The following is a 23,704-nucleotide window of genomic DNA, read 5'->3' as shown; positions in this document are numbered from 1 at the left end:
ATAATTAATTAGGGAATCTTTTTCTCTTTATGGTCAACCTCTTTATATTTGGGATGACAAAATTTATTATAAAGCTTTACATAAATAATTACTTGTTTTGTCGTTTCTCCAGGTGAGGACCATCTCGATTTTTCGTTTCTTATCCAGCTAACTAATTTATGGTCTTGTTCCTTCAACAAAGAAGACACTGCCTAGGTCCTATTCTCCATTGTAGCATGGCAGCATTGAGCACTAACCCCATGAATATCTGACAGGGACAAAAGATTAATCACACTGCTGATGGAGAAACCCGATTAAATTGGACGCCTCCGACTAGTGGAGGAGTCCAAACAATATATGTAATGCCACCCAAAATGCGAAATATAATAAGAAAATTGAGAAAGAGGAAGATAATAACATTTTTTGATGTTATTAAATCAGTAATTTAACTCCTTTGATGTTGTCCTAGAGAACTTGCTATTGAATTTCCATTCCCACCCCTTGAAAAACGAGAGATGGGAGGAAGATACTAACATTTTCTGATGAAAGACCGAGTGATCTTGATGACAAGTTCCATGCATGAAGTCTCTTTTTCCTTCCATATTGTCGTGCATGGCACCATTTTGTAGGTAAACTGTAGGAGTATCCAATGATGATAACTCGTATTCTGCTTAGAATGAGATGTTTCGTTTTCTTTGTTTTTATTTCTGTTTCCTCTTGGATTAAGTTTAGCCGAAGCAATTGGAACGTGTATGCTATGTTGACCACTCAAGAATCAAGAAGATGATGATAGCCACCTAATGCCATATATGTTTCCCTTTAATAGATCATTTGATAAAGATGGGTTTCGGGTGATAGAGATGGAAAAGCTTGCGATCCCTTTATTTGTTAATACCAACTTTATTATTATTTTGATCACACCGCCACTCGAACACCATCATTCGTTGTCCCAAAAGAAAGAGAATGTCACAGTGCTTCTAATGATACGATAGAAGCTAATGTTTGGCCTTTAGAAGATGTCACACGCGCCACCCAAAAGGTACATACTTTGCACGTGTCATCTACTTTTTATTTTTAATAATATTTTATATTTATTAAAATATCAAATTGTTCTTCAACTAACCTAATAATAACAAAAACACCAATATGAAAACATGAAAAAACTCTTGAACACCAGTTTACAGTTTTGTTTCTTTCAAAGATATTTTGATCATTTCATTATGCTTTTAAAATATGAAAAGACTCATTTGTCCCCTGTCAATTTGATAATGACTAATAGATCTCACGAAAAGATTTCAATGCCCCTAATAGCTAGTTCAATGATTTTAGATGGGAAGGGAAAAACCATCATCACACTGTTTCAATTAATAGAAACCCTAAGTCGTCTACATGAACAATATGTTTTCAAGGGATTTTAGCTTTGGTTAATGTTTTTGTTGTCTCAACCTCTTCCTTATAAATAAAACGCGCATATGCATGCACACGCCCCCACATACATGTGTGTGTGTGTTGTAATATAAACCTATGCACACACTTCAACCAATTAATTCATGTCATATCATAATAATCTCCACTTTGACTTGAATTACATCAAACTATATAAACAAGATATCTCTATCGGATACTTAGTAATGTTTGCACTCTTTTTATAAATAGAAGCACACCATTCTTTCAATGTTAATAAACGAGGTAATGGCTCAATGACTTGAACTTTTTAATCCATGTATAGAATCCTCTTTATTTGATTTCTTAAACTTTTCATATTATTGAACGTATATTTGTTTTTCTCTAAAACTTTATCTTTCATCTTGTAGACTCTCCAATAACCTGTAACATTCTTTATTTTAGGTAATTTAACTAATTTCTAAATTTTATTTATACACATTGATTCATATCTTCTAACATAGCCACTATCCATCTTTATCTATCATCATTATGAATGGCTTTCTAAAAATAAAATGGATTTCCATTACTTGCCACCAATGTAAAAGAAATCACGTCATCAAAGACATACCTTACATGATCTTTCCTATCACATTTTTCTCTACCTATAACAATATATACTGCTCTAATGGTTGTTGTTCTAAATATACAATGTCGTGTCGATTACTATTATCTTTTAACTACAATATCTCATTATCAAATTCCACTTGGATAGGTTGCATTCCTCTTAAATTCATTATAGGCAATCCTAAATCATCTTTCTTCAATATATAGGATTAATCAAATTTCATATCATAATTGATAATCCTTTTATTTGCAACTAATTTGGAAGTTTGTAACCTTTAACATCTTGCTCATTTTTATTTATGAAAGAGTTTGTAACCTTTAACACCTTACTTTTTTTTATGAAAAATGAGAATTTTATCAATCAACTGATTTAGCCATGAAAAACATGGCTAAACAAAAGAAGAAAAGTAATAAGAGATGGGCTAGAAAACATATAAAACAAAACAAAGATCATGCAAACTTAACCACCTTCAATGTTTACTTAAAAAAAGGTAGACAAATCAAGTAAAATATAAATTTATGAAAAAGGACTATAACCATGTAACCAAATCAATTTATCTATGAACTCCCTGCCTAGCCAAATGATTTGCTACATGATTACTTTTATTATGAATATGTGTCAAAATCACAGGAGAAAGCCTAAGACAAGCATTGAAAATGTCATTAAAATCATCTTGTAATCACCATAACCTCTTGGAATTGCTTTCTCTTATCCAAGTAATTGTATTATATGAATTGGACTCCACAATCCAATCCTTAAAGAATATGTAACAACAATTAGTATTAAAAAAGAAAGCCTTTTGAATTGCCAAAACTTCAGTTTCATTGGATTCCCTAATACATGTTGAATAAAAAAAGATACAAATAAATTTTCCTTCATGGTACCTTAGAACACCCTCAATACCCTAGGGTTCAGATTTGCTATTCATAGATGCATTTATATTTCACTTAAGCATACCTTGAGGAAGAGGAGTCCATAATAACTTACTATGCACTTTTGCCTTATTTGTCCATGTAAAAATATCATTGATAATCTAAGTAAGTCTATCCAAGTATAACAGAAACTTCTATCATAATATTTTGCCTATGTTGCAACTCTATTGAAAAGTAAGTAATATATATAATCCCATATAGTTTTCACCTTACTGAAGATCAAATTATTGTGAGCATTCCAAATAGACCAAATTATTTCAAATAAAAACAAAGACTATATCTTTTTTTGCATAGATCCTAAGATCATTTATTCCACTATAAGTAAAAATCATACAAAGGCTCTGGTAAGATCCTTTGTTGGCCTAACTAAGCCACCACTTGTTACCATAACATCACATAATAAAGAAATACATGTTTTGTAGTCTCAATTTTATTTTTACATAAAGGCAACTTAAATCATTCACTTGTAATATACCTCGTCGATGGAGAAAAGCTATTATAGGTAGTTTATCTACAATAGCAAGCCAAAGATTAAACTCAACCTTAGAAAAAGCGAAAGAGGAACACAAATTGGCCTAAAATGGTTTATCTCTAGGAAGAAGAATTGTCTCAATACATGTTGAGTAACTTTTCAACAACAAAAAATCTTTCAGATCTGGTTTCCAAATCTTTTTATTTATAGCAATTTGGATTAAAGAAACCCCAAATAATGGTTGTAAAAGTCTCATTTCCTTTTTCTTTTCCTAATCGCATGGTCTTCTTTTTCATGATAAGGACCAATCCCATGTAAAGTCATTTCATGTTCCTATTACAGATAGTAAAGCATTTGTATTTGTACATACAATACAAAGACTAGGTAAAGACTAGAAAACCTGTATTTGAGAGCAAAATCTCCTAACTATTTTAAAGTCCAAAGAAACGTTTGTGTTTTATTTTCAACAACCACTGAAATAATTTTTTGTAAACCAATAAGACAATCATCCACACTATTGAAAGTATCACAAATACCATTCCAAACAGGTGAAAAGGTTCTTATAAATCTTGGAACCACTCCAATATTGTCAAGTTGGTATATATATATATATATATATATATATATAAAAGTCCTCCAAACTATTGAAACATCAATATTATATTGTTATAACTATTTAAATAGCATTACTTCTTTTTTTTTTTTGTCATAATAAACCCAACTCCTAATCTCCCTCTAGTTTTTGACACAGCTAAGAAATTTCAAGCTACCTTATAGATAGATTGTTTATTTATATCTTTAACCTTTAAAAATCATCTTTGTATGGAAACAGTCTTCTTAGCTACACCAAATAGAATTTTAAATAAAGATATATAGTAAAGAGGAAGATTAGACAACATTAATTTTAATAAATAAAGCCTTCCATCTATTAAGAGAATTATACCTTTTTAAGTCCTGAGATGAGACTTGATCTTTTTCAGAATTAGTTTTCAAGTGGAGCATAGTCTCGAATTTGCTCCTATAGAAAGCCCTAGTTAATTCACAGATAAACAACTTGATTTACATCTCAAAGAGTTAGCCACTCTTTTAATAAATTCTAAATTAATATTAACACCAATTAAAAGACTTTTATGAAAGCTAACTTTTAAACCTGAGTATAGTCAACACCAAATAAGAATAATTTTAACATTTTTTAGAGTCTCCACGTCATTTGGATAAAAAGATCATTGTATCATTGACATATTGAAGCAAAGTTTACAATGCACTTTTAAGATACATTGAGTCTTGAATAGAGTCCAATATCCTTTATTATACCAAAAAGGATTGTTAAACCTTCTATAAATATATTAAATAGTAACGGTGACAAAGGATTCCTTTGTCGAAAACCTTTCTCCATGTGAGACTCATTAGATAACAAGCCATCAATAGGTATAGATAAATGTGTCGTTGGTATGTATTTTTAAATCCAAGAGATCCATTTATTCCCAAAACCCATGTAACCCATGACCTCACAAATGAAATCACAAGATACAAAATCAAAATCCTTTTAGAAACCCACTTTAAGGAGAAAGCTTTGAGCCTTCTCATATTATCTATAATTTCATTAGCCAATAAAGAACAATCAAGGATCTGCTGCCTCCCTGAGATGAAAGCAATTTGAGATTCATTTTATCTCCTCAACAATAACATGTGTAATCCTCAATGACATGATCTTAGCAATGATATTATAAATCCCATTCATGAGGCTAATAAGCCTAAAATCTATAAACTTATTAACCCCATTGATCTTTAGAATTAATGTAATCTAGGCATTATTAATACTTTTTTTTGGCATTCAGGTTTTGAAAAATTCTAAAATTAGTAGAAATATATCATCTTCAATAAGTGGCCATGCTTCTTTTTTTTTCATAGAATTTAAAATTAAAACCATCAGTTTATAGAGTTTTAGACCATTTATAAATCCACATTACCTTTTTAACTTCTTCTAATGTGATCTTCCTTTTTAACCAAATGAAAGAGTCAATACTTAAAGATTTAAAACATGTACTTCCCATATATAACCTAGCAACAATACCAGTATTAAACATATTAGAGAAGAAATTTGCAACCTGAGATTTGATCTTTGAAAGAGTAGTGATAACATTTCCATCAATAATAATTGAACTAATGAAGTTTTTCCAGTTAGAAAAAGAATCCAATAGATGAAAGAATATGCTAGTCTTATCACCCAACTTACACCACTTATTCCTTACCTTTTGCCTTTAAAAAGATTTATAATGTATGTTTAAGTCCTATAATTCAAAGTTTAAGTACCTTAACTCATTGGCTTCAACGTTAGTTAAACTCTCAACCTCACTTTTATTCTCAATTACTTTAAATCTGGATTTTACCATTTTAATTTTACTCTCTATATTTCTATAAGTGCTAAAGTTCCATTTACACAACTTTCTTCTCAACAAACTAAATTTCTTAATAAGGCAAAATCTGTGTGGCATATCAAAGCAAAAGAATGCCCACATCAACTCAAAGTTAGAATAAAATGAATTGTGCATTAGCCAACAATCTAAAAATTAAAAAAGGTCTCTTACCTCAATCTTTAATTTATTTATTTTTTGCCATAAACGATTGACAATGATTTGAAAGGCTTTTATCTAATCTGGTAAAACACCTAGGTGTGTAAAACACCTATCAATTATATAACTCATAGAAAAACCTCTAAACCTTGCAAAGAAAGCTCAATAAGTTCATAGTTATTCAAAAAAGATTAAAGGTTTCTTGCTCCTGCATGATTTAGAAACCCATTACTTCTCTTAGTTTTACTCAAAGTGTCATTGAAATCACCTATAACATATCAAGGCTCTCATAAAGCAAAATTAAAAATAGTGAGCTCCTCTCATAAGTCTTTCTTATCTTCTAAACTATCATTAACATACATTTAAAACTTGTTTCAATATGAGTACCAAACAAAGCAATCCACTAATAATTGAATTCGATGTCTGAAGCCTCAAAAGAATCATTATTCCATATGACCAACAAACCTCCAAATATATCTTAAGAGTTAACATGAGGATTATTTGACAATCTATAAACAAAAGATTTTGTAATCCTAAACAACTTATTTTTTGCAATATAACAGACATCAAGATGATAAATAGTAATGACATTCTTAATCATTGACAAGAAAAATAGTATTTGCAGCAGTGTTGTTGTTGTTATTATTGCAATGTTGAAATTATATATTTTGAAAAGACAACACATTTTCTATGTTTTTTTTCTCTTTGCTATTTAAAAAGGTTGAACAAAAGAAAAATAATAAAAATCTAATTGCTTATTTACATTATATAAGATCTCTTCATAATCAGTATAAAAACTCTAAAATTAATAATTGTCTGAAAACTTGCCATGATGGAATTAAAGGTTTACCATTACAAGCACTAAATTTCAAAACTTCAAACTAGAATTCTTGAGCACCATAAAAAAGCTTAGGTATGGCTAGTTAATAGAATTCAATTAGCATTAGGAATTTTAAATTAAACAATCCTTGTAAATCTTAAGGATTAAATAAATATTAAAATAAAAATAATTATTTTATAAAATTAAAAAAATAATGGGTTGTATTATTTAGTCCAAAATAAAAGGATCACATAGAAAAGGAAGGATCGATTCTCTTTTAATTTGTCAAATACTTAACTGTTTTTTTTTTTTATTTCTTTTTATAAAGAATTTCATTTTCATGAGAACATAAATACACACGGGCATAGCATAGTGCAACCGAAAGAAAAAACAAAGGAAGCAGCCAGTCATCACCGAGACTGAAGGATCATCCTCTAGCTGCAATTTGCAAATGAGTGGGGTGGTGGCGCAGCCCTTTCTCCTCTACCATGGGACTCCTAGAAAGATTGTCTTGAACCATAAAGAAATGTAAAATCATTGCACTAGCATTGATTGCAAGGACTTTGCATGTTATCCAAGACGATTCTTGGACCCGTAGATCCTTTCATGGGAAGCAATGACCTGCAAGTTACAACCCATCAAGAATTTATCTGGTGCATTCCCGAACAAGTCAAAGGATGATGCTACAAGTTACCTGTTTCATGTTTCTGGTGTTCACAGCCCAGCTGTTACTTTCACTCAATTCTTATGTCCTGATGGACAAATTAAGCATTGTTGATGTGATTTCGAGCAGAAAAGGCACTAAATATGACCAAAATCTCAGCAAACCATGCATTCATTAGTTTTAGTGGCAACTTATTTTATTTGATTCTAGTTTGGTAGCATGGCAATTTTTCTTGTATCCATAATCCTCTCTCTCTCTCTCTCTCTCTCTCTCTCTATATATATATATATATATATATATATATATATATATATAATATGAAAGGTTGTGGTGAAGGGGTAAGGTGCAGGGATGCCACCCATTTATAAAGGGTTTATTTGCCTCACGCCTAAAGAGTTCGGGTTGGAGTTACTCGTCACTGAAAACAGATAATTTACAGATAGAAAATGCGAGTATAAGAAAGAATTTGAGCATGAATTAATTTTAATTTATATGGTAGATGAGTGAATGATGATATTTTAGGCACTCATTAATTACCCGCACCCCAAACATGCAAATTATTTGATTTCACTTCACATCATTCTCGTCCCTACAATACTTTGTGTCTGTTTTTTTCTAAGGAAAAAAAAACAAAAGATAAAACGAATTTCTATAACTTCAATTAAAGCCATCGAAGATGGAAAATGACATTTTCTTTTGAGAAAAACAAAAATTCTATTTTTTTGTATCTTTCTTGGTATTCCACAAAAAAAAAAAAAAAAAAGAAGATGAGTGACCACAAAATGCCATTTTACGTCTAGCAAACTAAAGGTACATGGAACTTAAAATTAATAATTTATTGTCTTATATAGAAATTAGCACTGAAATAATAGGACCTGGTGTTGACAGAATCGCCATTTAATTTCATCAACTTTGTAAGTTTTTGAAAATCAATAACATAATACACACATTCAAGCTTTATTATTCACTTCCACTTCAGGTGAGGTTGGATTTTTTTTAATGTAAAAATATATTTAGATGATATTAATTTGTTTTGTAGCAGAAAAAAAATTTAAGTTGTATAAGGATTGACTGAATATAATTTGCATGAATTTGTGGATCCAAAAGTAATTTATACAATTTATAAAAATATAATTTGACTAAAAAATCAAGACGATATATGTTTTTAGTATTAACATAATAACATATTAGATTGATTTGGGTCAGCCTGAATTAACATGTCAAATTCGCAACTCGGATTATGATACTATGATAACCCCACATAAAGTAAATTAAATTAAATTATGAAGCTTTATTCTCAACCAAACCAATATTAAAGAATGAAATTGAAAAAAAATCAATTAAAAAAGGACTTAAAAAAAACTCGAGTTAATCAGTCAAACCCAAGATCCAGGCCATAAGACCAAGATAACCCCATGAAAAGCAAATCAATTAAAAAAAAAACAATTAAAAAAAGAATAAAAAAACAACCTAATTCAATATGTCAAACTCATGACCTGGATCATCAGATCGAGATAACCCCATAGAAAAAATGATTAAAAAAACCTAATTTAACTCGGTTTAACCTACTAAATCCGCTACTTTGGTCATAAAAATGAGATAACCCCATGAGAACAAATCAAAACAAATTATGAAGCTCAATTCTTAATCTCTCATAGCATATTCAATATTAAATGATGAAATTTGTAAGAAATTTAATTAAAAAAAAATAACACAAAAAAAGAGTCAAGTCAACCTGAGTTAACCTATTAAGTACTATTATTGGGTCATGAAGCTGAGATAGCCTAATAAAAAACAAACATAAATAAATTATAAAACCTAATTCTCAATCAAATACAATATTAAATGATGAGATTGAGGAAAAATATTTTTTTAAAAAGGAGAAAAAACATGTCAATTGGGTTAATTTGCTAAATTCACAACTCAAGTCATGAGACGTGGACAACCTAATAAAAAAAAGATCAAATGTTGACGGACCCATGACCTGGGTTATGAGACCAAGATAACCTCTTAGAAAAAAAAACAACTTGATTTAACCATGATTAAAATGCTAAAATCAGCGACTTCGATCATGAGACCAATATATTCTCATAGAAAGCAAATTAAAACATATTATGAAACTCAATTTCTAACCGACCCAATATTGAATAATGAAATTAGAAAAAAAATTCAATTAAAAATAAGATACAAATAAGCATTATTTCTGAGTCATAATGTCGAAATAACATAATAGAAAGTAAACAAAATAAATTATGAAGTATAATTCTCAATCAACAAAATATTAAAGGATGAAATTGAAAAAAAATAATTAAAAAAAAAACCGAGTCAACCAAATTAACATGTTAAACCCTAATTCCCAATCAAACACAATATTAAATTATGAGATTGAGGAAAAATCAATTAAAAATAGAGAGAGAAAAAACGAGTCAATTGGGTTAACCCACCAAACTCCCGACTCGGGTCATGAGACGTGAACAACCCAATAAAAAGAAGATCCAATGTTGATGGACCCATGACTCGGGTCATGAGACCGAGATAACCTCTTAGAAATAAAATAAAAAATGACCTGATTTAACCATGTTAAAATGCCAAAATTGACGACCTTGATCATGAAACCAAGATATCCCCATAGAAAGCAATTCAAAACAGATTATGAAACTCAATTCCTAACCGACTCAGTGTTAAATAATGAAATTAGAAACAAAAATTCAATTAAAAATAAGATAAAAAAAACTACCCGAGTTTACTCAGGTTAACCCTTTAAACATTATTTTCAAGTTATGAGGTCGAAATAACATACTAGAAAATAAACCAAACAAATCATAAAGTGTAATTCTCAATCAACAAAATATTAAAGGATGAAATTAAAAAAAAAATAATTAAAAAAAAGAAAATAAACTGAGTCAATCGGGTTAACCTGTCAAACCCGCGATCTGTATCATAATAATGTGATAATTCAATAAAAAATAAATTTAATATTAAAGAATAATTTTTTTAAAAAAAACATTGTTTGAAAACAAAAAAGAAGCAAAACAATACTGATTTATAAGAAGAGTACAGTAAACCTATGTCTCTGAATAATGCTCTTCGAGGATGTGTAATGTAAAACCCCACTTTTCTTTTAGTGTTTATATATATATCAGATCAAAGGGCTGAGATGTAAGAAGTACTCCAGTAGCATTACTTTCACATTATTAGATCACTTCTATGTGGCATCAATGCCAGCGTGTGGGTTTCATTTTAAGAAAGTGTATATGCTTTTCATCAAAATTTAATTTTTTTTATTTTAAATTAATTTTTATAATATTTTAAACTATTTTAATATGTTGATATTAAAAATAGACTTTCAAAAATAAAAATTATTTTAATATATTAAAAAAATACTTTGAAAAATAATATTTACCACATTATCAAATACCCTAGAAACCACAACATACCATATCATTAAATATTATTGCAATATATAGCATTATCTTTTACCAAGCATATCATTAAATTAAATTTTAGCATGATATATGTCATTCAAAACAGTTTTTAAAATTTTAAGAAATATTTTTTTTACTCTCTAAAAGTTAAAATAAAAAAGTGTTTCCTAAAATTTTAAAAACTGTTTTAAATGATATAGAAAAATGCTTATACATATAACCCAAAAATTTATATATATATATATATATATATATATATATATATATATATATATATAAAATTTCAATTCTTAATCAATTTAATATTAAAGAATAAAATTAAAAAAAATTAAATATAAATAAAAAAAATTAAAATCATAAAAACATACTAAAAATATATTAATTTAACATTTTTTTAAACCAAATATATTTTTAAAATGCACTTAAACACAATTATAAATAAAAAAACAAATGACATTTAGAAGTAATAATAATGTGAAGAATTCTTTATGATTGAATATTTATTTCATTCATTTATTTTTAATTCAACTCGCAACACGACAAGAGAAGTAACTAAATAACGCAGTCATATCTATGTACACGGACCATGAAAATAACATGCTTTAATTTTTTTTTTCATTTATTTTAATCATCACAAAGTTACATGGTCAACAAATTGAAAAAAGTAACAGAAAGCCGTTGACAAATCAGGTATACAAGCTTTCAACTCCGGAAACGTTTGCGCCTCACAATGGGACCCACCTACCGCACCACCTCGCACACGCGACTCCTGTGACTCGTGTCTTGGACCCCCCCAATTTGGGATAAATTGTTGTCTAACTGTGTGTATGGTAAATGAGCTAGTTTAAGGTTTTTTTTTTTTTTTTAATGTAGTAAATGTTATTTTTAAAAGTGTTTTTTATTTGAAAATGTATTAAAATAATTTTAAAATTTATTTTTATATTAACATATTAAAATGATTTTAAAATATATAAAAAATTAATTGAAAACTAAAAAGCATTTAAAAAAATTTAAAAATATAATTGAAGCAGAATACCAAATATAAACTAAAACTATAAAGGTTAATACCGACAGGGGAAAAAAAAGAGGAGCGAAAATGCAATTAGCCTTAGATTGAGGGCATCGCATCGCTTGCAAGGCAAGAAAAAAATAGAAAGCACCTAAAAGCTTAAAGAAAAGAAATAAAAAACAGTGGTTAAAGAAAGGGAAAAAGGTTCCAGCATCCATGTTGCTGCTCTCGTACTCTCACTCTCTCTCTCTAGACTGTTGACTGATGAGTAGTGATTATGATGATGTTTTTCTTTCATACTCGTTAATTAGCATCCCTCTCCCTCTCTTAAACAGATCCAAAAAGATCTTGCTCTCTGTCCTCAGTTTCTTTTCCTTTGCATGTACCTCTCTCTTCTTGTTTTTTTTTTTTTTTTATTAGTTTTTCACAATGGTGCTCCTCTGATTTTTCATTAAGGCAATGATATCCTACTCTCCTTTTCTTTCTCTGTTTTCATTACACACGGATGCTATTAATATTTTTTCCCAGCAACCAAACAGCACTAATTTTCCTTCTTCTCTACATTTTCATAGCTTCCAAACAGAATAATTCGATTTTTTCAAGTTTTTTTGTTCCTCTTTGTTGCTACAGTTAATTGAAGGACTGGCTTTGGATTAATTAAAAATGGCGACGAAACAGGGATCAAAATCAAGAATATCAGGTTTAATAAGTAATTCAAAGAAACCAGCAGCGAATTCACAGTCATCATCAACGGCATCTTCTACTAAGCAATTTTTAGAGAATTCAATGGACGGTCAAAGCTCACCTGCATCCTCGTCAGCTCGAAGCAAACCACAATATTTTTACTCCGAAAGTGTTAATCTAGATACTGAGAGATCCAAAGAAAATGTAACTGTCACTGTTCGCTTTCGGCCCCTAAGGTTCGTGCTAAATTTTATTGTTAATAAGTACTTGTTTTTGCTAATTTGTGGTTTATTTATTTTTTGTTTTGGTGTTTAGTCCTAGGGAAATCAGGCAAGGAGAGGAGATTGCGTGGTATGCGGATGGAGAAACTGTCGTGCGAAATGAACATAATCCATCTACTGCGTATGCGTATGGTAATTTGTTAAGCTTTCTCTGAATGTATTTAATTGGAATGGCATTGGTAGTGTAAGCCGGATGCATTTGTAGATTAGTTAATGTGTGGATAGGTAGTGTGAAGTTAAGTTAAAGTGCGCTTGAGAACTTGTATGCTTTTGTTTGAATTGATTGTGGGGTGTCTTTTATGGTAATTTTGAAGAAATTAATGTCATATATTGGAGAGTTAGTGCTATGAGTCTATGGGAACCGAAGATATTGTCCGAAGTCCATGGCTACGTTAATCAATTCAAAGGTTCTGCGTTTTATAGTCGTTTGTTTGTGAAATATTTTCCTTTTGCAAAACTCTGAATTATATTTTCATAGTTTTCACGTCATGGTAGTGAAGGTAAGAACACATTGAAGATGGGCTGGCTTTGTGCTTCAATTTCGATAATCAATCGATAGAAGGCTTTATTTGCACTCTAAGGACATTGTTGTTCTTACTCTAGGAGTATATACTTCTTTGCAGTTCCAGGAGATAATTCTTGCTTCTGGGATTTTAATCCTCTCATGCCAGAAACATTACCAAAAAAGGAAAGCGAGAAATTCTGGGCTTCTTTTTACCCAGCATTAATTAATAAGCTATTAGGCCCCTTCATTTTTTTCCCTTTGGGGATAATAGCTGATCAAACGAGTTATATTTAAGACATTCATGTTATTCCTTTTTTTGTCTCTTTATTTATTTTCCCATGCTTGTAGATCGGGTGTTTGGTCCTACAACTACAACGCGCCATGTATATGATGTTGCTGCTCAGCATGTTGTCAATGGTGCTATGGAAGGGATCAATGGTAAACAAAATGGATATTCCTCTGCTTAGGAACTCCAGTTTCTGCTTTCCTTCTTAAGCTTATAGTTTTTTACCTTTGTTTATACATGCTCTTACAGGCACCATTTTCGCATATGGAGTGACTAGCAGCGGGAAAACCCATACCATGCATGTGAGATTTTAATACCTGAGATGCTATTTTTCTGCTGTACTCTTACTATGCATGCAAAATTAAATAGAAATGCCTTAAATACCACACACAAACACTGCATATTTCTACGCCTTAAATCTCATAGCAGATCATTCTCAGACTGCTGTAAGGAAAAAAAGGGGAATTTGCTTAATATGTCATTATATTTTAGGGTCTAGTCTCCAATGTCCAATCTTTTCCTAAAACTTTAATTGCATCCAATCTATCCTTATATTTCAGTTCATTCTTTCTCCAATCTATCTTTCTAGTATCTATTTCCATGCAAAAACTGATGAAAATACCTTGATTTGATCATTTGAGAAATTCAAATCTAACCTAATTTATTAAAGAAATAACCATGAAAAAAAATAAGAATCTTAACATTATATGACAATTCGTTCTTTTTTTCCCTAAAAGAACCTAATTTATTAAAAAAATAACCATGAAAAAAAATAATACAAATATTAACATTACATGACAATTCATTTTTTTTTTCAAATTTATAACTTTAATAAATTAGGTGGGGGTTTGAATTTCTCAAGTGAGGATATTTTAGTTAGCTTGCATGGAAATATCTATTAGAAGGATAGATTGGAAAATAAACTAAAATATAAAAAAACAAATTGGATGTATTAAACTCGTAGGAACAAATTGGAGACTAGACCTAAAATATGAGGACATGTTGAGTTAATTTGCTAGGAAAAAAAATAAAAAAAATCTAAATCATTCCCTGCATACAACACATGTAAAATTAAATAAAAACACCTTGTGTTCCTTGGCATGTATATTTGTATTTGTTGTCTGTGTAATTGAGGTGGCATTATTCATTACCTTTTAACTAATGTTAAAAACATTATGCTTATATTTATCCATATAACAATCAGGGGGATCAAAGGTCACCTGGAATTATACCATTAGCAGTGAAGGATGCTTTTAGTATCATTCAAGAGGTACTTTACAATGAATTGAACCCCCTTGTACGACTCTATCTGATACTTGTTTGAATGCTATTAATTAACATTTCTCTTTGCCTTAGACTCCAAACCGTGAGTTCCTCCTCCGTGTTTCATACCTGGAGATCTATAATGAGGTCAGCTTCTTCCAATTCTCTCTAGCTACTAGCTTAATAATGCTGCAATTTACTGCCTTATTATTAATATTTCTATTGTTTAATATGAGGTAGCTCCACAGCTCCTCCATTTTACAATTTCTTTATTCTTTGGTTTTCGTCATTTCAGGTTGTTAACGACTTGTTGAATCCAGCAGGACAAAATTTAAGAATCAGAGAAGATGCTCAGGTGCTTGCTTACCATCTCTGTATTGTGTTTCTCTATGCTTACCTTCAACACTTATACTATCATCCTCATGGCAATAACTTTTATAGTTGTTTTAATACCAGGATACAATTAACTATTTGCAGTTGTGTGACCAACTATGACTTGCTAAAGTATTTCTTTTATAGCTTTGGACTTTTTGAAAGTCTAAAATAGCCCAAGAGAGGAGTGAATTAGGGCTAAATTGAACATTTGATGCTTTAATAAAATAAACACCTCAATTTCAGTAACAACACACAATTAAGCAAAGAACATATAAAATAAGATAGATAGTAAGAGAAAGACACCAATTCTTATAGTAGTTTGGACAATCGCTTACTAATCTCCTTGAACCTTCATTCAAGTATTTACTATTTAGTTACGGTCTTTTTAGTGGGTGAGACCTTGCTAATTACACTAATCCTTTTCCGGGATCAAGATTAGAAAACCTTACAATCACAGTCTTTTCAAGGATCAAGATTTAAAACTTTGAATTGGCTCACAACGAAAAATTACCCAAGTGATCAAGTGCCATTTACACTTTCACTATAGATAAAACTCTCACAAGAATTATCACACTTCACAAGAGAAGATTACAAAGCATTAAGCTGAAGTCTTTATAGAGATGTAATTTAGCTCAAGAATGTGAAAGAGGGGTTTCATGCAATTTAGGGTTTAAAGCTTTAAGAATTATCACACTTCACAAGAGAAGATTACAGTTCTCTTGACTGTTATCCATAAATTGTGAGACCATATCAACACATAGCTGGCACCATGGCATGCAAACTTTATGAAGTTCGGTTTGAGGACGACCTCAAATGACGCCAGGTTCTTATGATGATGGTTTACCACTTTATTAAATCAATATTGAGCTGATGTGAATGAAAAAAAAAGTTGTTAGGGGCACTATTTATTTAATGATGATAATGATGGCAAGCCCCACCCTCTCTACAACTGAGGTACAGCATCAAGCAAGCTTTTACATGTTGCTGAGGGATCCCTCTATCGTACAATAAATTATGCATCATGGTCTTGGAATATGCATAAACCTTGTGGTGCAAGCTACAAGTCTGCTTGGTTCTTTAGGTGGAATGGGCTGTTGCTGGGTGTCTCATTCCACTTTTGCTTCCATGGGTTTTCAGTTTTCAGTTTCATTATTTATATCGGTTCAATCTCTTGGTCAAGGCATGAGATTTTGAAGCATCTGGTGTTATATGGACTACTTTGTCTTTGCATCATATCAGAGGCAACTCTTACTGCGCTTGCGGGGAGCAGGTGGTTATCAGAATCAGCATATTTTTATTTTTTGCTCAGGTGATATGGTTAAGCTGTTTGAGGAGGACCTGCAATGGATGACTGAATGATCATGTGCTGTCTGGGAAATTGCGACTCTCATCTGAACCACCGATTCTGCTTTTATGAAAGAATCAGTATTTAGATCATTTGAGCACCTACTCATATCTTAACCTTTTTAATTTTTTTGGGTGGGGGTAGAATCTTAATGAATAATAGGCAAGTAAATGGTATAAATTTCAATTCCCAATGTAGAAATTTAATGGTTTCTCTAGTGATATGGTCAGCTGATTAATCTAAAAATGTCAGTTTCATACATGTTGGAAATAAACATGTTTTAATTTATTTTGATTCTTATCTGTAGGGAACTTTTGTCGAGGGAATAAAAGAAGAAGTTGTATTATCCCCTGCTCATGCACTTTCCCTTATAGCAGCTGGGGAAGGTAACTCTCAAGTCAAATCATATGCAGTAAACATACGCAAGAGGATTCAAACAGCATTAGCTTTATTTAATACTATAGTTTCTTACTCTACCTCTCCGGTTCCTAAATAATTATGTTACCAAAACTAATTTTAACCAAAATTCTGAAGAAAAAAACAAAACTACATAATTGAGACTCTAATCAGCATATAGCCCTTTAAATTGAATACTTATGCAAGTAATGGACCGACATCTATGGAAAATTTATCAAAATGATATCCTTTTAAAACTGATATGCATTACTTGTACCGATAGAACTGTGGAAGTTAATGCCATAGGCAGGTTTGTTGAAAGTTAACAACCTATAGAAAAAATTTACAAATTGGTGCAGAACTTGTCTGTCTTGCAAAAGATGCTATTTGATTCTCTCTCCTCCCTGTATGTATATCAAGACTGCAATGTCTTTTCCATGATATCACAATTCTTTCCACGCTTTCTGATCAGGTCTTTCCTTTTGACACAGAGCACAGACATGTTGGGTCCACAAACTTTAATTTACTCAGCAGCAGGAGTCATACAATATTTACACTGGTATTCCTATCTTCCTGCAGCTTTAGTTGATTGTTACATTTCATACTCTCTTTCTTCAAGATAATTATAAGCTTTACATGTTTATTATATTGTAGTGCATTTGCAAGTGATAGTTTTACCTTTTTAGCTTACACGTAACTGTCAGACTTGCACGTCATATTCATCGACCTGCTTAATGAACTTGTTTGTTTTTCCTGAAACATTTGAATATTCACTTGTCTACTTGTTAACATCCAATCTTACGCCATCTGCCCACTCAGTGGCCAATATCCAATCTTTTTGGCAATTGCTAAATTATTCATTTGCCTTTAAGAGTTGCAAGAAATCATTGTCAACTCTGTTTTGGGATAATTCATTTCATCAACTAATGATAGTTTGATCATTTATATATTCATTTCATTGTTTTATATCCTTTCCCACTAACTTTTTCCAATTATTCTAAATACAGACAGTAGAGAGTAGCCTGTATGGTGAAAATAGTGAAGGAGAGGCTGTAAATTTGTCCCAGCTGGTAATTCCTAAGGCTTCTATCTAGAATTGATGTCAAAGGACTTGTTGGTCACCTTTTTAAGTTTTTCATTGGAATTTCTCCTGTTTCTTTAATTATGACAACTCTTTCTTCCCCTTGATTTACTACAATTAATGATTTTGCTTGCTATGTTTGATGTCAATAAATTCCTTTTAACTTTCTGATATTTTACTTATACATGCAGAGCCTCATCGATCTGGCAGGTTCTGAAAGCTCAAAGGCTGAAACTACTGGCGTGAGACGGAAAGAAGGATCCTATATTAATAAAAGTTTGCTGACACTTGGAACTGTGAGGCCTCCTGTACCTGTATTATTCGCCTGTACAACAATAATTGACCACCTTCATGATAAATAATCTGAAAACTATCACATAAAAAACATTATTTATCAAACTTATAGCTTTCTGTTTCAGAATTTACTGCCAATATTTCACTCTTAAACTGAAGGGACGGCCTTACTGCCTTACATATGTGTTTATATCATGCTTGATGGTTTTTTGTTTCTGGTAATCATTTTCTATTTGATGAATTACCCAGCCAGGAACATGATAGAAAATGAGAAACCAGTGTGACTGGGTTACCTTAAGATTGATTGACTTGTTTTAGCTATCTTTTCATGCTTCTAGGTCCGTGTGCTTTTAGGGACTTAATATTGTAATTTGATATTTATGTTCTATTAATGTGCCAAGACTGAATGCACACTCTCTCTTTCTCTTCCCCTCCCTTTGTCCCTCACACATGCACACACTAATGGAAACCATCAATTTGGTGCTCATTATTTACAATTAAATGAACTGTGACTTTTATTCCCTAATAATTCCTAGTGAAAAGAAGTTATGTGCTTCATTTGATAGTCCCCAATAATTTACAATCATAAATATTTAAATTGTATGGATAAAATTGTATACTTGTGACTTCCATAGGTTATATCGAAGTTGACGGATGGGAGAGCCGCTCATATTCCTTACAGGGACTCTAAATTGACAAGGCTACTTCAGTCTTCATTAAGTGGTCATGGGCGTGTATCAGTAAGTGCTTGATAATATTTTGCTAAAAGAAACTACTTTTCTGGTCGTATGATGCATGATAATCATATCATTGTCCTTCAAACAAATGCTGCTTGCATTTAAGAGACTCATTTTCCTTTCGTGTCTGAATTTACAGCTCATTTGCACTGTCACTCCCTCATCTAGTAGTTCGGAAGAGACACACAATACTTTAAAATTTGCCCACCGTGCAAAGCACATTGAAATTCAAGCAGCACAGAACAAGGTATTTTTCCTTAGAGTGTATGCATTCATTCAAACAATCTCACTTGCCAACATTTGAAATGATGTTTCAACCATTTGCAGATTATTGATGAGAAATCGCTTATCAAGAAGTACCAAAATGAGATACGCTCTTTAAAGGAAGAGTTAGAACAATTGAAAAGGGGTATTGTGACAATTCCTCGATTGAAAGACATTGTAGAAGACGACATTGTCCTCCTCAAGCAGAAGGTACTTCTTAAAGAGTTCTACAATCACTTGGAAGATTCTTTCTCTATTTCATAAATTTTCATTTGTTAACTGCAAGATTTAATTTATATGTTTGATCTCAATGTTAGTTTCTTTATTCCTGTCCTTTTCTTCCTTTTCATCCCATGTCCCAATCTTGTATATGACTGTCACTTAATTAATGCATAATGGTTTGATACATTTAGTCTGAATAACCATTATTATGACACAATTTCCATGTTTTGATTTGATATGTACAGCTAGAAGATGGTCAAGTGAAACTGCAATCAAGATTGGAACAAGAAGAAGAAGCTAAAGCAGCTCTATTGAGCAGAATACAGCGGCTGACAAAATTAATTTTGGTGTCAACAAAAGCTTCACAACCATCAAGGATCTCTCACCGCCCAGGTCCAAGGAGGAGGCATTCCTTTGGAGAAGAAGAGGTACTAGGAGCAAATTTGTTTGATTTTTTGTACTTCTATCTATTTTTCTCTTGAACTATGATTTTATTGTTGTATAAAATCTTGGATTATGACTTTTATCTCTAATACTTTCCTAATCTGGAACTCTTTAAGTGGGAGCCTCTGTATAGCAGGGCTTCACCCCTTATTTTTCTGCACTTTCTTATATCTGATTATGGTTGCTTATGTGTAATTTGCAGCTTGCATACCTACCGTACAAGAGGCAGGACTTGATATTGGATGACGAAAATATTGACTTGTATGTTTCTCTTGAAGGAAATACTGAAAGTGCGGATGAGACACTGAAAGAGGAGAAGAAAACCCGAAAGCATGGATTGCTGAACTGGTTAAAGCTACGGGTATGCGTAATTCAAAAGATTTATCTGCATGTTTTTATACTGGTTCTCTTGTAAAACAAAGTAAACTTGTTATTTTATCAGCTAGAGTGATCCTTAAATGATCGGATAGCCTCCTTTTAATAGTTCCAAATTTTGGTTTTTAGTCTTTTATTTCCTTACTTTGGAGGATCATCCCTCTTGTAAATTTCAGCACTGATACAATTGAATTCAATTTTCTTTTTTCTTAGAAATATCTATTCTTCTTGATTAGAAACGAGATAGTGGATTGGGAATGAGCACCAGTGACAAATCAAGTGGAGTTAAATCTAATAGTACACCTTCAACACCTCAAGCAGAAAACAGCAATTATTATGCAGAATCCAGACTTTCACATCCTTCACTTGCAGAAAGCTCTCCATCAGCTGATCTTCTATCTGAGGTCAGGCAGGATAGAGAGGTACCTGAGGACAATTTCCTTGAGCAGGAAACTCCTTTGGTATGCTAATGGTCCTTTCATTTAATTGTGTATTCTTTCTTCTTTTTGGTTGGGGATGCATTACCATGGTCTGCACGCTTAATTTTCATGCGTTGCTGATTTCTAGAATGGCATAAAAACAAGTGATCAGATTGATCTTCTGAGGGAGCAGCAGAAAATTTTATCTGGAGAGGTGGCACTCCATTCAAGTATTTTGAAGCGATTGTCTGAGGAGGCTTCAAGGAATCCCCTGAAGGAACACATACAGGTATTGTGTTGTTCCTATACCTCCTTTTGTTATTAGCTGCTCTTAACAGGCTGAGAAATTTTGCATCATCGTACTTTTGTATTTAAGTTGGAGATGAAGAAGTTGAGTGATGAAATCAAGGTGAAGAATGAACAAATAGCTTTGTTGGAAAAGCAAATTGCTGATTCCATCATGGCCTCTCACAACAGCTTGGCTAACTTGGAAGCATCGCAAGTAAGTTTAGCTCCCTTATGGTAGCACAAACTCCTTGTATATGGCAGCTGCAAGTCCATCTTTAAGCCTTTTGTCTTTGTATGCTTGCAGACGATTGCTGAACTGACAGCTCAATTGAATGAGAAGTCATTTGAACTCGAGGTGATGTACCTATACAGCTTGACCTAAGAAAATTTGTCATTAGCTCTGAACTGAATATTAACATGTTCGATAATCACTTGAAAGAATCATTTGGAAACCTTTTCATCCTCCATCTAAATTCATTTGCATAACAAATTGGAGTCATCAATAAGAACAATGCAACACATTATAAAGTCATGGGTAATGGTACACAAGTTGTGTGAACAGACTTATTCAATGGGTTCCTTTTGTTTTAGTCAATGATACATACCCATGGTTTTCTTTTAGGCATCTGATTTTATTAATTTGGCCTGATGATTGTTGTATTGCTGTATACTGTTTCAGGTTAAAGCGGCAGATAATTGTATAATTCAAGACCAGCTCAGCCAAAAGGTCAAACAGTTAACATTTTTTTTTTGTGCGTGTGTTTGTAGCTTTCACTGTTTTGCAAGCTGTGTTGTTGGTTGATGGCAGGCTCTAACTTGACATTGCCTCTCCATCAGATCTGTGAATGTGAAGGATTGCAGGAAACAATTGTCTCTTTGAAGCAGCAGCTCTCAGATGCACTGGAGTCAAAAAATATTAGCCCTCTAGCTAGCTACTCTCAACGAATTTCTGAACTAAAAAGCTTTCATGCACAACATCACATGAACAAGGAAACTGCAGCATCAAAAGATAGAAATGAAGATTTGCTTCTACAAGCACAGGTATGTATTTAAACCTTTTGGCACCCCAATCACGTATTATTTTGGTTGCTAAAGCACTATTTCCTTTTTCAATGCTTCCCCACCAGAGGTAAAAGATTTAGAAACTAAGGAAGATTTCAGATTTCATTCTGAGCTCATGGCGCTAAATTTTCAGATAATACCATTAAAATGTCTACAAGGTTCTCATATCTTAAGAAACCAAAATAAAACCTTGTAGGATCTCGAGGATCACCATCCCAGGAAAATATCTATCGCCCATAACATGTAGCTTTGAGGAAAGCTAGGTTGGCTGTTCTATTTAAATTAAAGAAACTACTTTGAATTAAGAAGTGTATTCTTGTGCCAATTTATACTTGTGGTGGATCATCAAGAAAAACAAGCTTTTTGGTGGATTGCAGACATATAGATGGAAAATTCTTTGCTTGGCTTTCTGTATCTCTTCATATTGTGTTTTTACTAGTGACAAATTTTACAGCATAATTTCGATCATGTGATGGCTTTTGAAGTTGCATTTCTCATACAAGTACGAGAGGTGAATCCTTACTTTTCCTTGATCAGGCCACTGAGATGGAAGAACTGAAGCAAAAAGTTGATGCACTAACAGAATCAAAAGAGCAGTTAGAAACTCGGAACCAAAAATTGGCCGAGGAGAGTTCATACGCCAAAGGGCTAGCATCAGCTGCTGCTGTTGAGCTCAAGGCATTATCAGAAGAAGTGGCGAAGCTTATGAATCATAATGAGAGATTAACTGCCGAGCTGATAGCATTGAAGAACTCCCCCACTCAGCGTAGAAGTGGCAGTACTGTTCGAAATGGCCGGAGAGACAATCACATGAAACACCAAGACCAAGTTGGGGCAGCCTCAGAGCTCAAGAGAGAGTTGGCCGTGAGTCGAGAAAGAGAAGTTCAATATGAAGCTGCTCTTATGGAGAAGGATCAAAGAGAGACTGATCTTCAAAGGAAAGTTAAGGAATCCAAACAAAGAGAAGCTTATCTGGAAAATGAACTTGCTAACATGTGGGTTCTCGTTGCGAAGCTGAAGAAATCCCAAGGAGCTGAAATGGATGTCTCCGAGGCAACAGGACATGACGGTTTAGGAATCTGAATTTTATCCATCCAACAAGAGGTGATTTAAGGCTTTTGAATGTTTCAGAAAGGTCTTCTGGCAGAAGGTTTGAGAGTAGTGTATAGAAGATTGTGTTGTGCATAGCTCATTCCAAGATAGAAGTGTTTGTGTATTCCAATTATATTTTTTTATTCTTGATACGTGAAACATGTTGATGATCCAAATTCGAGGCCTTCCTTTTCATTTTCTGTTAATATTTGTACGAACTAAATGCTTTTGTTGGTTCATGCGGGGGTCTAATTGCGAATGCTTGTTTGATTAATCATTTTTGTTTTGTGTTGCCTAGACAGGGTATTATTCAATGTAGAGTGCAGACTGATTAGGCTCATGCTGATCTTTTGTATATTTTCCCGTGCAGGTCGGTCTGGTGTTTTGAACTCGGAAGAAATTCTTG

At 32.2% G+C, this 23,704-nt stretch overlaps 1 protein-coding gene across 6 annotated transcripts; it reads left to right on the top strand.

The window, feature by feature from the left end:
- The first annotated feature begins 11,991 nt into the window (after positions 1-11,991).
- LOC7455631 (kinesin-like protein KIN-7K, chloroplastic) lies at positions 11,992-23,572 on the top strand. Of its 6 annotated transcripts, none has more exons than XM_024603972.2 (24): positions 11,992-12,115; positions 12,516-12,805; positions 12,885-12,982; positions 13,704-13,793; positions 13,891-13,943; positions 14,846-14,911; positions 14,998-15,051; positions 15,200-15,259; positions 16,932-17,010; positions 17,512-17,579; positions 18,028-18,090; positions 18,293-18,397; positions 19,031-19,135; positions 19,272-19,379; positions 19,460-19,606; positions 19,864-20,046; positions 20,265-20,423; positions 20,674-20,898; positions 21,005-21,145; positions 21,233-21,358; positions 21,449-21,499; positions 21,824-21,871; positions 21,982-22,185; positions 22,744-23,572. In XM_024603972.2, exons 2-24 carry the CDS (start codon positions 12,549-12,551, stop codon positions 23,287-23,289), a joined length of 3,036 nt encoding a protein of 1,011 aa, XP_024459740.1. In that variant the 5' UTR covers positions 11,992-12,115; positions 12,516-12,548; the 3' UTR covers positions 23,290-23,572. The 6 variants fall into 6 exon arrangements, with proteins under 6 accessions (XP_024459740.1, XP_024459739.1, XP_002308355.1 ...); XM_024603971.2 differs by lacking the exon at positions 11,992-12,115 and adding an exon at positions 12,133-12,267; XM_002308319.4 differs by lacking the exon at positions 11,992-12,115 and adding an exon at positions 12,159-12,341.
- The last annotated feature ends 132 nt before the right edge of the window (positions 23,573-23,704 follow it).

This window comes from Populus trichocarpa, chromosome 6, assembly GCF_000002775.5.
Source record: "Populus trichocarpa isolate Nisqually-1 chromosome 6, P.trichocarpa_v4.1, whole genome shotgun sequence".
NCBI classification, from domain to species: Eukaryota; Viridiplantae; Streptophyta; class Magnoliopsida; order Malpighiales; family Salicaceae; genus Populus; species Populus trichocarpa.
The sequence above is the reverse complement of the archived record's forward strand: the minus strand, read 5'-3'. Positions and strand labels throughout refer to the sequence as shown.

Excerpts from the sequence above, each read along its gene's own strand:
- LOC7455631 (XM_024603972.2), top strand. The coding sequence starts at position 12,549 with ATGGCGACGAAACAGGGATCAAAATCAAGAATATCAGGTTTAATAAGT. Across the intron at positions 15,260-16,931 it reads GAATCAGAGAAGATGCTCAG|GGAACTTTTGTCGAGGGAAT; the intron begins GTGCTTGCTTAC and ends TCTTATCTGTAG. Across the intron at positions 19,607-19,863 it reads TTGTCCTCCTCAAGCAGAAG|CTAGAAGATGGTCAAGTGAA; the intron begins GTACTTCTTAAA and ends TGATATGTACAG.